This window comes from Vulpes lagopus, chromosome 24 (genome assembly GCF_018345385.1).
Source record: "Vulpes lagopus strain Blue_001 chromosome 24, ASM1834538v1, whole genome shotgun sequence".
Lineage (NCBI taxonomy): Eukaryota > Metazoa > Chordata > Mammalia > Carnivora > Canidae > Vulpes > Vulpes lagopus.
Genome location: NC_054847.1, coordinates 11,658,500 through 11,675,839, shown reverse-complemented (window position 1 = coordinate 11,675,839; position 17,340 = coordinate 11,658,500). Strand labels below are relative to the sequence as shown.

The following is a 17,340-nucleotide window of genomic DNA, read 5'->3' as shown; positions in this document are numbered from 1 at the left end:
CCACACAGTGTTATCACAATAGTACTAACTATATTTCCTATGCTGTACTTTTCACTTTCACGTCTGTGACTTATTTATTTTATAGCTGGAAGCTAGTACCTCTTTATTATTCCTTTCACCTATTTTGCCCAAGCCTCCCCTACATCCCCTCTGCAACCACCAGTTTATTCACTGTACTTAAGTGTTTGTTGTGATAGTTGTTATTTTTAAAAGATGTTCTTGCCTGGCAAAATATAGGTGGCAACCATAGGTCAGCCTCCATTTTTGCTTTAAAATTTTATAGATCCATGAAATCAAGAAATCTGGTAACCTAGATTCTCACATCTATACCAGAAGCCCTCTGGCATTCCATGTACAACACAGAACAGACATTCAAAATGCCGAAACCAGTAACAGATCACTTCCCTTTCATCAGCTATCTGGACCACATTTTTTTGCTCTCAAAGTTCTAACATAGGGCTGAGTAAGGTCTAATAACTAGACCTTCAGGCTTTGGGGGAAAAGCCAATAACTTCACAGTGTGGTAGTGGTGGAAGCTGCAGTAATAATCAGCATGGGGTCCTTATTTCCTGTTTTCACACAAGGGATCAGGAGATCCCCCCTCACCCCTTGCACTGGAGACACAAAGTCAAATGGACCTAATGAATTAAATTCCGAGTTAAAGTCTTAGCTTCCGATTTACAAATTTCATGGGATTGACTGAAAGTCCAGTGCAGGGGAAAGTCCACCATAACAGTAACAAAACCAGAAAGGGCCACAGAACACTTAGAAAGTACTTACTAAAATGGGCTGGTGCTTCAGCTAAGTGCTTTATACATATTAATGTACTTAATTCTCATCTTGTCAGGTAGGTGCTATTACTGTTTCTATTTAACAGATGAAAAGTTAAGTCATTTGAGTCATGAAACTAAGTTATGACCTTGTGGGTCACAAGGTTATGCAACTAAGTGGCAGAGCCAGGATCTGAACCCAGGAAGCCTCTTGAGTGTGTGCTCTCAACCCCTGTGCTACCTAATCTTAATGCAGGATTGGAAGACTTTTCAAGCACAAATTGCATGAGTGGCAGGGTGAGAAAAGTAGGTTTAGTGACAAGGAGTTTAGACTGGAATCTTGTCTGCACACCAGTTCTCTGCCCTTCAGCAAATGAATTACTCTCTTTGCATCTCACTTTCCTCATACGTAAGGACTGGGATTAAAATCAATGCTTCAAAGAAATCTATTAGGATCATTTGCAAAGTGCTGTTGATACAGCAGGCTCTTTGCTCCTCCTCTTTTCAAAGTGCCCAGAAGAAGCTGAGACAGCAGACCATAAGGTTGTAGGAGGCGGTACAGCATGAGCCACTTAATCACAGAGCCTTGGAAAACAGCCAGGGTGGAAATGACCTCACATCAGACATCTAGTCATCAAATAAAGACTAACTGCCTACACAGTGCCAGATAGTTCCACAAGGTGCTGGAGACACTACAGTGAGCAAGGCAACTATGGTGCCTGCCACCAAGAAGCTTGAGAAGGTCTGACAGGTAGGACAGAAGTGACCAGACAGATACACATGGTTACAAACTGTAGCAAGGAAGATCCCTACAAAGGAAAGGAATGTGGCCAGTATGAGTATATATAGCAAAGGAACCTGTTCTAGATTGGGGGCAGGCGGGGGGGGGGGGGGCGGTTAATGGAAGCTTTCTTGAAGAGGTTTGGTAGAATTGAGATCTGAAAGATGAATATGGATTAAGTAGGTAAGGAGAGAAAGGGAAGAGCTTTCAAGCCTGAAGGAAAGGCCTCATGACAGAAGGAAGCATAATATGTATGAAAAAAAACTGAGGGAAAGTCAGAGGGGCTAGAACAGAAAGAACAAGGAATAAAGTTAGGCTGGATAGCTGGGATAGGTCCCTATGGGGGGGCTATAGGGTTCTATCTTTACCAAAAGGGGAATGAAAACCAATTAATGGGAACATTCAAAGACCACAATAGGTGACGGTGAAAGTGACAGTGAAACTAGGGCAGAAGAGATGAAGTACTGGCAACCTTCTGAGGATGACATCAGGAAGCACCATCATGTCCTGCTCCACCAATTCCATACCACACCCATCAGATCCAGGATCTAGGCCAGATGGCCTGAGAGCCAGACCATGCAGGAATTCTGATGTGCAGAGGACAAGAAATCACATAAAGGCTCTCACCTGAACAACAGGAAATATATGAATAAAATCCATGCCCTGGATCTGGTGGGGCTCCAGCTGGTGTGGACACTTCATCCTTGGCAGGACTGAGACGATCTTTTCTGATAGCGCTCTGTTCGGAAAAAACAACAAGCAAAGAGTGAGAACACACTAAGTGGCCCTTAAGACATCTCTCAAGTCTGGGCAGCATTCCAGAAGAATCTGGGGCTTTTCAACACCAGACCATGACCAAGCTTCTCTTGGCTGGCTGCAAAATGAGAAATATAAGCACTATTTAGATGTGCGTGTATGCGTGCATCTAAGGCCACACTGCGGCTTTCATAGTTTATTCTAGAATTTTGTTCTCCCTACCTTTTTTTTTTAATTTTTATATTTATTTATGATAGTCACAGAGAGAGAGAGAGAGAGAGAGAGAGAGAGAGAGAGAGAGGCAGAGACACAGGCAGAGGGAGAAGCAGGCTCCATGCACCGGGAGCCCGATGTGGGATTCGATCCTGGGTCTCCAGGATCACGCCCTGAGCCAAAGGCAGGCGCCAAACCACTGCGCCACCCAGGGATCCCTCCCTACCTTTTTTATATTAAAACATACTGTTTATTTATGAAATTATAGTGATGTTTGAGGTAGCAATTATTATTTAATATCCTCACATGGTAAAATAAAAAGTTATCAGTGCCTCATTGTCTTTTATATTTCATTTTACTGACCTACATTTTCAAAAAAACCTGGGAACCACTAGGTCACACATTAAAAAAACTTGTTCTAAATAGCATTCAGGCCACAAATAATTACCAGGGCCTGTGCTGGGTGCCCAGAATATTAAGACAAAACACAAGGCCTTATGCTTAAAAAAAAAAAAAAAAAAAAAAAATTGGAGTTCTCCACTCTGGTATAAAAGTATTTTTAAAATAAAAAATAGCCTTTCATTTTTTTTGATACTTTGAAATTAATCTTAGATTTGAGGAAACCATGTCCTTGTTCTTTTTTTTCCAGAGAGCAGAATTTTTCTGTTTCTCATGAGGGGTTATCTGATCTCTCCCTGATACCTTGCTTCAGTCCTATGAAACATCTGGGAGTAGAGGGGGGAAGAACAGGGCTCCCTGAGACCCCAGAGCATTCTTCTTGCATCCTCTCCCTGCTCCCTGGACCTGGGTGGGACAGCTTTATGGCAGGAGTGATAGAGTGATCTGTGTGCAAGTCCACCACCACAGATTTAAGCTTCCTTCTCTACTCAGCTGATATTTGATCTCCAAGTGTCTGGTTCCTGTTTCTTACATCTTAATTGGATCAGATTCAAGAGGAAACAGCAGAAGTTATTTAGTGAGTCTGCCTTGAGAAACAGTCACAAGGCATGGCCTTGTGGGGCCATATGGAGAAATGGGAGGTTCTGGCTCAGCTTACATGGATAGTTTAGGTTATAGTCCCATCTAAAACCCTTTAAAAAAATTTTTAGCCAGTTACAGCCATGACTATGGTCTTGTCTACAAGTGAGCACTATTTCCTAATAGAGGAAAGCCCCAGTGAACAAGGTCCCCAGGTCTTACTAGACGCTTCAAATACAGCAAGTCTGGGTCTACCTAAAGTGTTCCTTGTTCAAAGAAATCTTGTACGCTTTAGTCTCTCTGTAGCTCCATAATCCTTCCCAAGAGACAGACACCCTTAAGACCAACATATAACAAAGGCCTGGGTGAGAGCAATTGTTTTACCTATGCTTCCCTTAGTAAGTTCCATCCCCTTGTCTTAGCAGGAACTAAATAAACTCTAGGGAGAAGAGCTAGGCAGCTCCCCAGGGAATGGTCCCTGGAGAACACACTACAAACCTACGTTTATTACTAGACAGTAGCTTTACATGGTGTCACCAAGGTTACAACTGCTAAGAGAAATAGCCACATCCCCAGTCCCATGGATCATAATATCAATGTCAAGCCCAATATGTTAAGGGTAAAAAATATGGACATGGGAAGACGGGTAGTCTACAGCATACACTCACAAAAGGAGGGAGCATTCACCTCCCAGGAGGGAAGCCTACAGGAGAACATTTTCATCCCCAACAGAGGGAGTACATATGTGAATTATCCAAAAGGTCTGAGACACGGAAGGAAACTGTTCTGTGGTTCTCAGCCACTACAACTGTCGCTCCTTTCTGAGAAGTCTGTCTTTAGGACACATGTGTCTTTTTTGCGATGAGATGTGTGGCTGCCCCAGTGGGGAAGCCTATGGCTGTCCAGCTGCTGCTGCACTCAAATAGGATAGTTTGGTAGGCAAGTATTAACGAACTCAATTGGTAGCATATCTAAGGCTCTCTCTAGAACATACTTTATTTTTTATTTTAATCTCTATCAGACTCCCATGCTTTAATTTCTTTGAAAATCGTGAGGGTAAGGGACTGGTGCCTCATTGGCCTTGCTCCCTAAACTCCAAGCTTAGCAAATGAAGATGACCCTAAGTTGGCATCCTTGCTCAGGGTAGGTATTAACTATTAATATAATTGGGGCATTTCTGCTCAGTTATATTTTGTTTCAGTGAGAGGAAAGCTCCCCCTAGTGGCTGCAGATCTGAGTCTGCATAGGGTTACTGGTTGCACAGAACCATTCAGTAGCTTAAAAGTAAGAGGCTGGGACCTCCAACACTATCTAGCCCAGCCCTCTCTACCTTCAGACCAACTTGTCTCTGGCCACTGCTTAGAGACTGACTATTTTCCAAGTTCATAAAGGCCCCGAGGGAAGGATTCCCGGGGTCATCTTAGGGTTTAATAAGCCTCTTAAACCCGCTTCCCATGAATCACTGCCAAGACTGAGGTCTTGTTCGGCAGCATATGGAAGCAGCTGGAGGAAAAATGTTGCTGGGCCAAGGGAGGGACGTGGGGGAGACACAGGCAGGCTGAGGATAGGGGGCAAAAGTTAGGATTTCTTGTAGAAGCCTACCAGACCCTATCTGTTTCTCCCTGGAGCTCAGGGTAGATTTTCTGACTTTTTGAAAATCTGGGAAAGTGACAAATGCAGAGGTTCCTCAGTCAGCTTCCTAACCTAAGATTTTAACAGTGCCCACTTGTCACTACAGGTGATTGGTTTGATTCCTTCAGTTTTTAGCTTTGCACAGTGGCAGTATTGTAGCCAATGAGGTTTATCTGAGGCACGATTATTGCTAATTGATTCCTTTAGTTTTTAAGACTGTTCAGTACACTGCTTCCTCCCCTACTGCAAACAGTTTGAAAGAAAGTGAATTAAACTAAATTCCAGCTCCATCATCAGCTCTGGGGCTTTTGGCAAGTCACCTGATCCCTCTGGTCCAATACTCTCATCATACAATGAGGAATAATGCCTGTCCTACTTACTAAAACTTGTTGTGAAGGTAAAATAGTAAAATGCATGCACAGGTGCTCTGTACATAGGTGCCTACTTGTGTGTTGCTGAACTCAATTATAAGTCTAAAATCTCATGATCTCTGAGCACAGACTCTGTACTAATGAGGCTTTAGGACAGGCTGGAAGGGTAGAAGGAGGATGTAGGTAGAAGCTCATGAAACTCTCAAAAAAAAAAAAATCAAAAGAACAAAAAGGCCTCAATTGGGCAAGCATAGAAAATAGCCTAAAAGATAATCAGGCCCTCAAAAGGCAAGTGCACTCCTCAGACAATGCTACCTGGCCCCCCAACACATCAGCTAGGACATACTGAGGCACTGCAAATATAAGGCAGTATTAGTCTAACTTGCACCTATAGAGAAACTCTGTGGAGAGGAACCTCAAACACAGAATATACTACAAAACCAAACAGAAAAGATTTTTGAATAATTCAGTATATTTTGGCTATTGCTTTTCTCTTACAGATGTTGAGACCCAAATGCCTGATGCACTGCTCGGAGTCTGGAGGACCATCAGTTATGCAAACCCCTGTACCAAGCTTTGCACACAGTTACAGTTCATGGCTCTGCACTTAAAAGCACATCAAGTACTTACCAGAGAACATAATACTATATATTCTCAACTCTTTATCCAAATCCTTTGGGGCCACATGTGTTTCAGAATTCAGAACTTTTTTAGATGTTTGCATTTTCCTCTACCTAAGAGGCATATATTATTATACATTATGTAGAGCCCAAGTGAAGTCTATACTTGAAGAAATTATTATTTCTGCAGCAAAACTTGTGAATATTCAGGAATCCATCAAAACCCTAGAGGAGAACACAGGCAGCAACTTCTTTGACCTTGGCCACAGCAACTTCTTGTTAGACACGTCTCCAAAGGTAAGGGAAACAAAGGCAAAAGTGAACTACTGGGACTTGATTAAGGAGCCTCGATGTCCATCGATAACATGAATGGATAAAGATGATGTGGTATATATATACAATGGAATATTACTCAGCCATTAGAAACAACGAATACCCACCATTTGCTTCGATGTGGATGGAATTGGAGGGTATTATGCTGAGTGAAGTAAGTAAATTGGAGAAGGACAATCATTATATGGCTTCACTGATACAGGAAGTATAAGAAATAGTGAAAGGGATTATAGAGGAAAGAAGGGAAAATGAGTGGGAAAAAGTAGAGATGGTGACAAAACATGAGACTCCTAACTCTGGGAAACAAACAAGGTGTAGTGGAAGGGGAGGCAGGCCGGGGGATGGGATGACTGGGTGATGGGCACTGAGGCCCAGGCACGTGACAGGATGAGCACTGGGTGTTATACTATATGTTGGCAAATTGAACTTCAATTAAAAATAAATAAAATAAAATAAAATAAAATAAAATAAAATAAAATAAAATAAAAGCTTCTGCATAGCAAAGGAAACATCTGACAAAATCAAAACCTACAGAATGTGCAAATGACACATCAGATAAAAGCACATCCAAAAATCTATAAAGAACTTATGACACTCAACACCCAAAGAACAAATAATCCAATCAAGAAATGGGCAGATGACATGAACAGACATTTCTCCAGAGGAGACATACAAATGGCCAACAGACACATGAAAAAATGTTCCATATCACTCGGCATTAGGAAATACACATCAAAACTACAATAAGATACCACCTCACACCAGTCAGAATGGCTAAAATTAACAAGTCAGGAAATGACAGATGTTGGTGAGGACACAGAGAAAGGGGAATCCTCTTCACTATTGGTGGGAATGCAAGCTGGTAAAGCCACTCTGGAAGACAATATGGAAGCTCCTCAAACAGTTGAAAATAGAGCTAACCTATGACCCAGCAATTGCACTACTAAGTATTTACCCCAAAGATACTAATGTAATGATCCAAAGGAGCACCTGCTCCCCAACATTTAGAGCAGCAATGTCTACAATAGCCAAACTATGGAAAGAGCCCAGATGTCCATCGACAGATGAATAAAGATGTATATATACACACACACAATGGACTACTACTCAGCCATCAAAAAAAATAAAATCTTGCCATTTGTAATGACATGGATGGAACTGCAGGGTATTATGCTAAGTGAAGTAAGTCAGAGAAAGACAATTATCATATGATCTCCCTCATATGTGGAATTTAAGAAACAAAACAGAGGATCACTGGGGAAGAGAGGAAAAAAATAAAATGAACAGAGAGGGAGGCAAACCATAAGAGACTTAAACATAGGAAACAAACTGAGGGTCACTGGAGGGGAGGAGGGTCAAGGGATGGGGTAACTGGATGATGGGCATTAAGGAGGGCATGTAATGTAATGAGCACTGGGTATTATGTAAGTCTGATGAATCACTGACCTCTACCTCTGAAACCAATAATGTATTTTATGTTAACTAATTGAATTTAAATAAAATTTTTAAAACTTAATGAATATTCACCCAAGTGGGATCACTATAAATAGCTTTAAGTTCAGGTCATGTTTTGTTTCCAAATGAGTTTTGTATCCACACTTTGAAAGAAAAAGCCTGTTTTCATTATTTTTTGGATTTGATATTAAGAATCTGTATAAAAAACACTGCTCCAGTATCTATTAAGAGTACTGTCACTGATAGGGAAGTATCATAACACCCAAGGTGAAAAAGGGGTTAAGAATCACCATAAAAAACTTCAAGGGAATTTAGGAAGAAGGGATACATAGAACCTAAGAAATGGTAAAACTGGTGCAGAATGAATGCAATTGAAAGAAATCCCAGCATAGCAAGAGTGCCACAGGTGTAGAAAGTAATCACTTAAACTGAAAAAGAGGCTTCAATCAAGAGTGTCCTCGAGAAGATAGTAAATTTATGTTAATAGACTAAGAATCTGGCTGATCTGAGCTACAGGTAAAGCTATGTGCTTCCTTGTCAAGATGTAAAAAAGGCAATCAGAAACTCAAGGAAAATAAGCTATAAAAATATGATGCAAATTACAGTGTGCCTGATTTTTAGTGACTTTTCATAGAGACCACCTCCACTTGCTCAGCCCAAGCCTCAGAACTTGGGTTCTGACTCCTCTCTTATTCACACTCAAATCCAATTTGTCATGACATCCTGTTGTTTCTACCTTTAAAACAGATCCAGAATCCCTCTATTGCTAGCCCACTGTCCTGGCCACCATCTTCTTCTGTAAGCATGGCGACAGTATGCTAAAGGATCTCCCTGCTGCCAATTTCACCCCCTTAGTCAGTAATCAGAGGGTTCCTTCTAAAATCGATTATGAACAGATTATGTTCCTCTTCTGCTCTAAATCCTTCAAGAATTTCCCATCTCACATGGAGTAAACTCTATTCTGACCTACTAAGCTCAACCTGATCTGGCCTCCATAAAACCTGCACCTCTCCCATTGCTCTCCCCACCTCATTGCACTCCAGGTAAACTTCTGTTTGGAACCTCCACACTCATGATCTCCTTTTCTCCCAGGTCTTGGCTCCCATATCACCTTCTCAATGAGGCCACACTGACCTAAAGTTAGACAACTGCCTCCAAACCTTCATATACCTTCCCAGCTACAATTTCTTTTCATAGCACATACTACTTCTATGTATAACTCAATTATTTATTAAATTATTTATGGTCTGTCTCCCCCCAAAAAACTCTAAGCTCTGTCAGGGTAGGACATTTTTAGTAACATATCCAAAGTACCCAGAACAATGCCTGACCCATAGTAGGGACTCAATAAAATATTTGGTGAGTCAATGAATAAATGAAGATTCCTTTTGACTCTAATATTTTGAATATTCTCCATCAAAGAGCACTATCATGGTCCAGAAGATTACATTTCTTTTTCTCTGGCACCATCACAATTCTGTTCTTACTGTAATCACTTTATAGATTTACTTTTAGAATCTATCTGTAGATAAAGCATGAACAATTTAATTGTGATTACAGAACAGATTATAAATACTATGCCCTGAACATTGTAAGAGTAATGATATGATGGTAGATGTAGGCTGAAAAGAAGGAAAAATGGATAGTAAAACGTTTACCCTACATAGCTAGGAACCAGGAGAAACCATCTGATGTAAATGAGTCAAAAAAGTGATCATAGAAAAAAAAAAACAGATAAAAATAACAAAACTGGAAGATGGAAGACAAAAGGGATATAGTGAGTAGTGTAGGTAAGCTAAATTCCTCCTATCAGACTTGAATGAAACGTACATGGTTAAAGATGTAGAAGTGAGCTCTCTGAAAAATCTAAAACCTAAACGCAAAGATGATTCTTTCTGGGGAATAAAACCAGGGTACAGAATGGGAACAGGAGGAGAGACATTAGCTGTGTATTGGAACCCTTTGGCAGTACTGATTTATTTTTTTAATTTATTTCATGGATGTAGCACCTACACAATAGAAACAAAAAACCCCAAACACACAAGGATAAAAATCTACCTCTGGATTTAGCCCAACTAGCAGAGAGCAGAACCATATGCCCAGACTCTGTCCCACTGATTCCCAGTGAAGGACTTTTCACTACAGGTCACTGGGTACGATGCCACAGTCCCAGAATGACAGATGCTACAGATGTAGAGCTCTGCTAGTCATGGCTAGGCACTGATGAGGAGCAGCGTCACAGAGAACAATACATCCTCTTTAATGAGGAGCCGAGAGATACACTTTGGTCTTATTATTAAGAATTTCGGTGATTCTGTGGGCCCGATTTTTCTTCTGTATGGAAACTGTGAATTGGGTAATTTATCATGTTTTTCTCTTTTTGTTGGCTGCCAGAAAGCTTAGAGCCAAATCTGTGGCCCACCCTCAGGAAAACAAGGCATGTTGTAGCCCATGACGAATATTGTAGCCTTTTCCCCAACTCCATTTGTTTTCCGTCTGCTTTGCTTCCCCTTTTCTCTATCACTGCTTCTTATGCATATTTGCAAACCACCTTTAATCCATTTGGAAGAGTTTTTTCCTGGGGGAGGATAAAGCCTCAGAAAAATGATTAAATAAGTCACAGATGCACACAAATCTGAAATCACAAATCCCTGACAGATAAGGGAACTGAGGCTTGTCCAAGGTCATACAGTGCCCAATGGCAGGGGTGGGCAGAACCAGGGATCCTTAGTGGTCTAATGAAATCACCAAGCTATGGTGAGCTATGGAAGACTGGGCAGGATACACTCAGGTGAAACCTCTAGCAAGGAGTCCACGCTGCCTTCTCTCAATGGCAGGCAAAGTGAGGCTCTGCCTTACACAGAGGCAGTGGGGAGGGAAAGATTCTCTCCTCACCCTATTCAACTTCCATCCAATATGTTCCTTCCAGCTGCCTTTGGACAGAGAGAAACTAAGCAGCTACTGGAAACTATTAGAGTATTAGAAAAACTATTTGAGTTACTGAACATCACTAATCATCAGGAAAATGCAAATCAAAACCACAATGTGATAATACCTCACACCTGTTGGAACGGCTAAACTCAAAGAGACTAAAGATAACTGACATCAGCAAGGCTATGGAGGAAAAGGAATCTTTGTCCACTGCTGGTGAAATTATAAATTGTTACAGCCCCTATGGAAAATTGTATGGACATTCTTCAAAAAAATAAAAAAATTTAAAAAATCATAGAACTGTCATATGATCCAACAATTTCACTTGTGAGCATTTACCAGAAGGAAATGATGTCAGTATATCCAAGAAATATCTGCACCCCCACGTTCACTGCAGAATTATTCACAATAGCCAACCACTGAAACAACCTAAGTGTCCATGCATGGATGAATGAACACACACACACTGGAATATTATTCAGCCATAAAAGAAAAAAGGACATCTTGCCATTTGCAACATGAATGGACTCTGAGGGCATTATACTAAGTGAAATAAATCAGAGAAAAAACAAATACCGTACAATTTCATGTGTATATGGAGTCCAGCATAACTGAATTCATAGAAACAGAGAACACATTAGTGGCTGCTGGAGGCGAAAGGGTGGGGGCTGAGGGAAATGGGTAAAGGGAGACAATAAGTACAAAACGTACTTGCAGTTATAAGATAGGTAAGTGGGGATGTGATCTACAGCATGGTGACTAGAATTAACAACACCATATCGTATACTTGAAAGCTGCCAAGACAGTAGGTGTTAAAAGTCCATACCATAAGAAAAAACATTTACAACTATGTGAGGTGATGGATGTTAACTAAATTTACTGTGGTGATCATTTTGCAATATATATATATCAAAACATTATGTAGTACACCTTAAATTAATACAATATTATAGGATGATAATCTCAATGAAACTAGGGAAAAGAGAGAGAGAGAGAGAGAGAAAGTCTTAAAAAAAATAGTCTGAGCATTAAATGACTCATGCTAACTATGTGACCATGGCTTCTGTCAACCTCAATTTCATAATACATAAAAGTGTGATAATACCTGTTGCAATGAAAATTAAAATAAAACATGCAAAGTGTTTGGCACAACTTTTGGCATATAGTAGACACTCAAAAGTTAGCTCCCTTCACCCACTTTGGGCTCTTCTATGGCAAACCCTGACAACTTACATTTTTTGTCCTATTGTAGAGTTTTCCTGAAAGAGCAAATCAACGTCTATGTCAAAGCTGCAAGTGGTAATGCACCAAGTCATTCCTCCTACTACCTGCAAGACACAAAGAAAGTATCTGTTTTCTCTTTCTAGCTTGGGGATAGGGGAAGAAATGGAAGGTAGGAAAAAAAAAACAAGTAGTTTTTACAGAATCAATGACTACACAAAAATACATATCTTTTGAGAGAGTGTATGTGTTCTTCTGACTCCATCAACTACAATTCATCTAAAATAGCACCAATGAATAAAACTCTCCACAGTGACGTTAATGTATCTGTACCATCCAATACAGTGGCTGCTAGCCACATACGGCTACTGAGCACCTGAAATGTGGCTAGTGTGACCAAGAAGCTGACTTACACTATGACATGGGCACACCATTCACAGATCCTCTTTATACTGAGAGGGATGGACATTAATTCTCAGCCAGGAGAAGTCTTAATCCAGTTTCAGGGATGTGCCAGACTCCAGAGGAATTGTATGTTTTACAGATCACAGACAGGTCAGTAGCAAGGCTGACATCTGTGGCCCATTACTGAATTTCCATACATTTTATTTTTTTCACGTATCTAAAGGAGAGGAGAATCCCTGCTCTACTTTTCTCATAGGATTTCTCAGAGATGCAAATGAGACTGAGGCTAAAACACCACTTCGAAACAAAATCCTTTTCAGGCACAGCTTGATGTTAGAAAAAACAATAGGGACTCTTATCCTTGGCTGTGTTTTAGACACACATGAAATGCCTATAAAATACAGATTCCAGGCCCCAGCCCAGTTCTAACCAAAATATCAAAGGGCCTCAACATCTGTATTTACAACAATCCACAGTGATTGTTATGCAAGGCCAGGCTGTGGCCCACTGAAGCACTCAACACTTTCTTCCACCAGGAAAGCTTTCCTGCTGTCTAATCTCGAAGCTTCATCTCTGCTGCACTTACTGCATTGTGACACTTATTCTACATATGTTGCTTTACCTGTCTCCCTTCCCTATGCTATAGAAGCTGGGCTCCCTGAGTCTTATCTTTGTACCCTCAACACTTATTACTATGCCTTGTGCTTAATTCTTGAAGGTTCTGCTGAATTAACAGATTTCATCCCACAGTGACTTCTCTCTCCTCTAAAATCAGAATATACCATCATTAGAATATCTGGAAATTGTGAGCATACTGACTTGGGACAGCTCCTTATTAACTTGGATTATTTTATCTTACATAAGCTTTATCTTTCCACCCAAACTGTAAGTTCCTTAAAAGGAAGAACTATTTCTAATGCTTCTTTGCACTTCCCAAAGATCTGTACACAGAAAAGGAATTCACAGCATATCTGCTGATAGATTTTTATTTTAATAGGAAATTGGAACACTTCTAATAACAAACGTGAATCAGAAAGAAATATGGACACTGGATAAAGTAAAAACACAATCTCTTCCTCTTTTCTCCACCCTGGTAAACCATGTCACTCCAACAAAACACAGCCTAATGGCTAGTAAGGTTTCCTCTTACCTTGTCAAAAGGTGATAAACCTTTAATTCTTGCCCTGAAATACCCAGCTGCCACCAAAAGCTCCAGAATTTCAGTTAGCTTGACATTTTGTTCTTCATCTTCTCTTGTTTCTACCTAAAACAAAAGGTAAAAGTTAGGCTGGTAAAAGCTACCTTGAGTACAGGACCACTGGGTGCATCCTCTGATGCCACAATTTAATAGCTAAGGAGCATGTGACATTGGCTATTATCACTGTGTTCATGCAGGAGCATGGAGACACAGTGCTGCCAGAGTCACAAAGAATAGCATTCCTCAGGCCTCCATGAGCTGTGTTAATCGTCACAGGTGGCAGGAGAAGACACACACAGGTAGTACAGATTACTTATCCGGTGCTGAAGGAATCCAGGGACAGGAAAATTACAGCACATCACCTCCCTGTTCTCAAACACGCCGTTTCCTCGACAGGTTCCTGACTACATTATAAACTCCTTACAGACAAAAACAAAGTGTTGGGGTTTTTTTTTTTTAAACTGTATATACAATCAGTCCCAGAAGCTACTGACAAACAATGCAAGAACAAAGAAGGGAGTTCAAGTTTGTATCTTTCTCTGCACTTCTCTTTTTGATCTCTAAAGCAAATATAAGGAGGGTTTTCAACCTAGATACATTGAAAGGTGATTACTGCCACATAATGAGATTGCCTTAAAAATAATAAATTCATCTCATGTATTTAAACAGGAACCTGACTTTAAAATTTTAAGTTCAAGCTTACCTTCACTCCCAGATGTTGATATACAACTTAAAACCACTGAAATATTCTAATACTTTTGCCTCCATCTACTTTCAGGAACTGTACCCTCCCTCTCTTCTGTTACTACAGAACATTAAAAAACCACTTCTCTACCTAAAACACGACCAACATATGGCTGGCTCAAATTCTTGTACCTACCTCTGACTATTCCCTCACCCAAAATGCCTGTGAAATCTTCCTTTACTATGTGTGTCACATTTATCCTCCCCTCCCTTTTATTTACACTTCATGCCAGGACTATTGCAATTGCCTCTCAATCTTTCTTCTCTTAATCTGTTTTCCTCAGCCCTTCCTAAATCACAGCTTTCGCATCATCCCTCTTTTGCTCATCCCCTAGTCCTTATCATTAATGCATGATACACTGTCTGTAAGATAAACTCCGAAGTTGTTGGTTTGGCATTCAGATCTTTGGCTGCAAACTATCATTTCAGCTTCACCCTTTACCTCCCCTCAAAACAATCCAGTCATGGCTATGGCCCACCTCAAGCATGGCTCATTCCCATTTCTTCACTGTTCACAACCCTTCCCTTCTCCTGATATTCTCTACTCACCCAGAAACAATTTTCAAATTCTAGCTCCTATTTGATGCCAACCCTGACAAACGGTCACTCCTCTGCATTTCCATTTTATTTATAGTTCTTGCCATACATACAATTAAGTATCAACCTCTTCTGAGTAAAATGTCTGGGTAAAATATATATGCCTGTCTTTTGAAATGGGCTATTAGCTAGATCAGGAGAGGATCCATATATTATTCAGTCATGTTTACACCTCTTCAGAAGTAGCAGTAAGGCTCAAAGGACAATTAAATATGGAATGACATATTCAATCATTACAATAAAGTACATGACCTATGCCAGTCGTGGATTAGCAAAATGTTTTCATAGTCATGACACTGATAATGGAAATTCAAGTTTATTTTGAAGTACAAATTGCCAAGAGAGGGAGCTAACATATTAACAAGTAGTAGAACAAAGAATTATTAAAATGATTGACAATCTCTTGCAATGGGGGGTGGTGAAGGTGACAGCTTGTTTTACTTCTCTCTCAAATAATCCTGGTCCAGCCTATCAAAGCATTCCCAAGTTTTTGGTGGACATGCAAAACTAATGTTAACTATTCACACCTTTTCTTCCTTCGCAAAAGGCCTGATAGTTAAGCAACATCTCTAAGTGGCGAGACTCAGAGAAAAGAGAAGGTAAATAGTAATATGATTCACAAAGATGGAGCAGAAAAGAAAAATGAGATGATACAAGCATTTTCTTAAAACTCCCAGGATGTATAAAACAGGAACCCTTCATGTGGTCAGTCATCACTTATCATGACACTTCCAAGAAAAGGACATTTCATCCCAGGAGAACCATTTCTGCCTCCACTTGTACCGAAAGGATACCCACTGACCAACCCCAAGGCAGATGCATGGCCCATGTTCTTTATCCACTCACCCCCGGAATGGAGAAGTATATACACTTTTGCAATATAACCTGTGAAATAACTTCCTGGTGCAAGACACTGAATGGAGAATATAAGACTCCATATTGACTTCACAGATTAAAACATTGAAACAAAATGAAAACAGCCACTGGGCAACACACAGTGACTGAACGCATACCCTCTTTTGAGGGTATAAAAAGTCATTAGATTGGCTAATAGATCTGTTAAAAAAAAATAAAGTTCTGATAAAGATGAATGACTATGAGCTCTTAGACCAGGCATGCTAAATTTTCATTTGCTCTGTACTGTAGTTCATGTAACCTAGAGGGCAAAGCCAAGTCTAGCTGTCTTCCTCTCCTTCACAAACATAAAGGGTTTAAAAAATTGAATTTAAGGAATTAACTGGATTAGTGACAATCTAATGACACACACTATCCATGTTTGTATGCATTATTCTTTTAACTAAATGTTAACAATTTAACTTGATATTTACTCTGTATGCCTATTAATTGCCAAGAACTGTCTTAGGCTCCTAGAAAAGTGACAAATCAGACCCAGCCTCCTAGCAGTCACAGAAGGGTTAAACAACACGGAGGACCAAGTTCCTTTTTATTTTAGAAAGACCCTCCCCCCCCCCCCCCATTTATAGTACTGTGGGACACTGAATTGGAGGGATTTAAGGAACCTGAGAGGCCAGAGGGGGTCTAGAGCATAAGGCCAGGCAAAAACTTGATGAGAGCCTAAAATAAACAAGTGGCAACAGAGAAATGTCAAGTATCAGGATACAGTTCTGTCTTCACAATCCCCCGTTCCATCGATGTAAGGTCTTACCTAATATGAGGGTTCTGACAACAGGACATTTCTTAGGTTTACCTACAATTCCAACAAAACGGACTTGGGTTCTGGGATCACACACTGACAGGTAAGCCTGTCTTTCCATCACTATGTCCCCAGCCTTCACGCACAGAATAGTGATCCCTCCATCAGTGGGTCCTTGTGGGATGAAAGGATTGAGGGCTGGCAGAGAGAGGGGCGGCTTGGTGGGGGCACCGGCGGTCCAAAGCGAAGGAGCCACTCACGAGTCAAGCAATCCATCCTGCCACACGCTTGCTCAGGAGCGGGGAAGAGGTGCGGCGTGGATTCCATTTCTTCCCAGAATCGAGTAAACTATGCTATAGCCTTGGAGTAAATCAGGTGGAGGAAAAGACGCTGCAAACCACCCAGCTAGCTGCACGGCATCTGCAGCCAAAAGCAAGCGCTCGTTCCTCTTATTCCCAGGCTACGTGGAGACCCGGAAACCACCGATTATCCTGTCCCTCAGGGTCCAGTGAGTGTTTGATGACAAACACCTCTGCTCTGCAGGGAAAGGCCCCCGCTAGGTCCCGGAGCAGCAGCCACGCTTCCGCCGGCCCCGGCCCGGGCCCCACCCCCGGCCCCGCACAGCGCCCCCGGGCCCCCCCGGCGCCCCCCCAGCCCCCGAACTTCCTGCTGCTGCGGGCG

The 17,340-nt window shown here is 41.1% G+C and overlaps 1 protein-coding gene and 1 pseudogene across 4 annotated transcripts in view; one reads left to right on the top strand and one right to left on the bottom strand.

Moving 5' to 3' along the window:
- Positions 1–17,340, bottom strand: part of CCDC93 (coiled-coil domain containing 93) — a 95,994-nt gene that overhangs the window by 78,115 nt on the left and 539 nt on the right. For all 4 annotated transcript variants that reach the window (XM_041739458.1, XM_041739459.1, XM_041739460.1 and 1 more), the window contains exons 2-4: positions 13,617–13,730; positions 12,074–12,168; positions 2,179–2,290 (exon numbers count right to left, since the gene is read on the bottom strand). In XM_041739458.1, the coding sequence (XP_041595392.1) occupies positions 2,179–2,290; positions 12,074–12,168; positions 13,617–13,730 (321 nt within the window). The remainder of the gene's footprint in view (positions 1–2,178; positions 2,291–12,073; positions 12,169–13,616; positions 13,731–17,340) is intronic.
- On the top strand, positions 5,264–5,412 carry LOC121482177 (annotated as a pseudogene).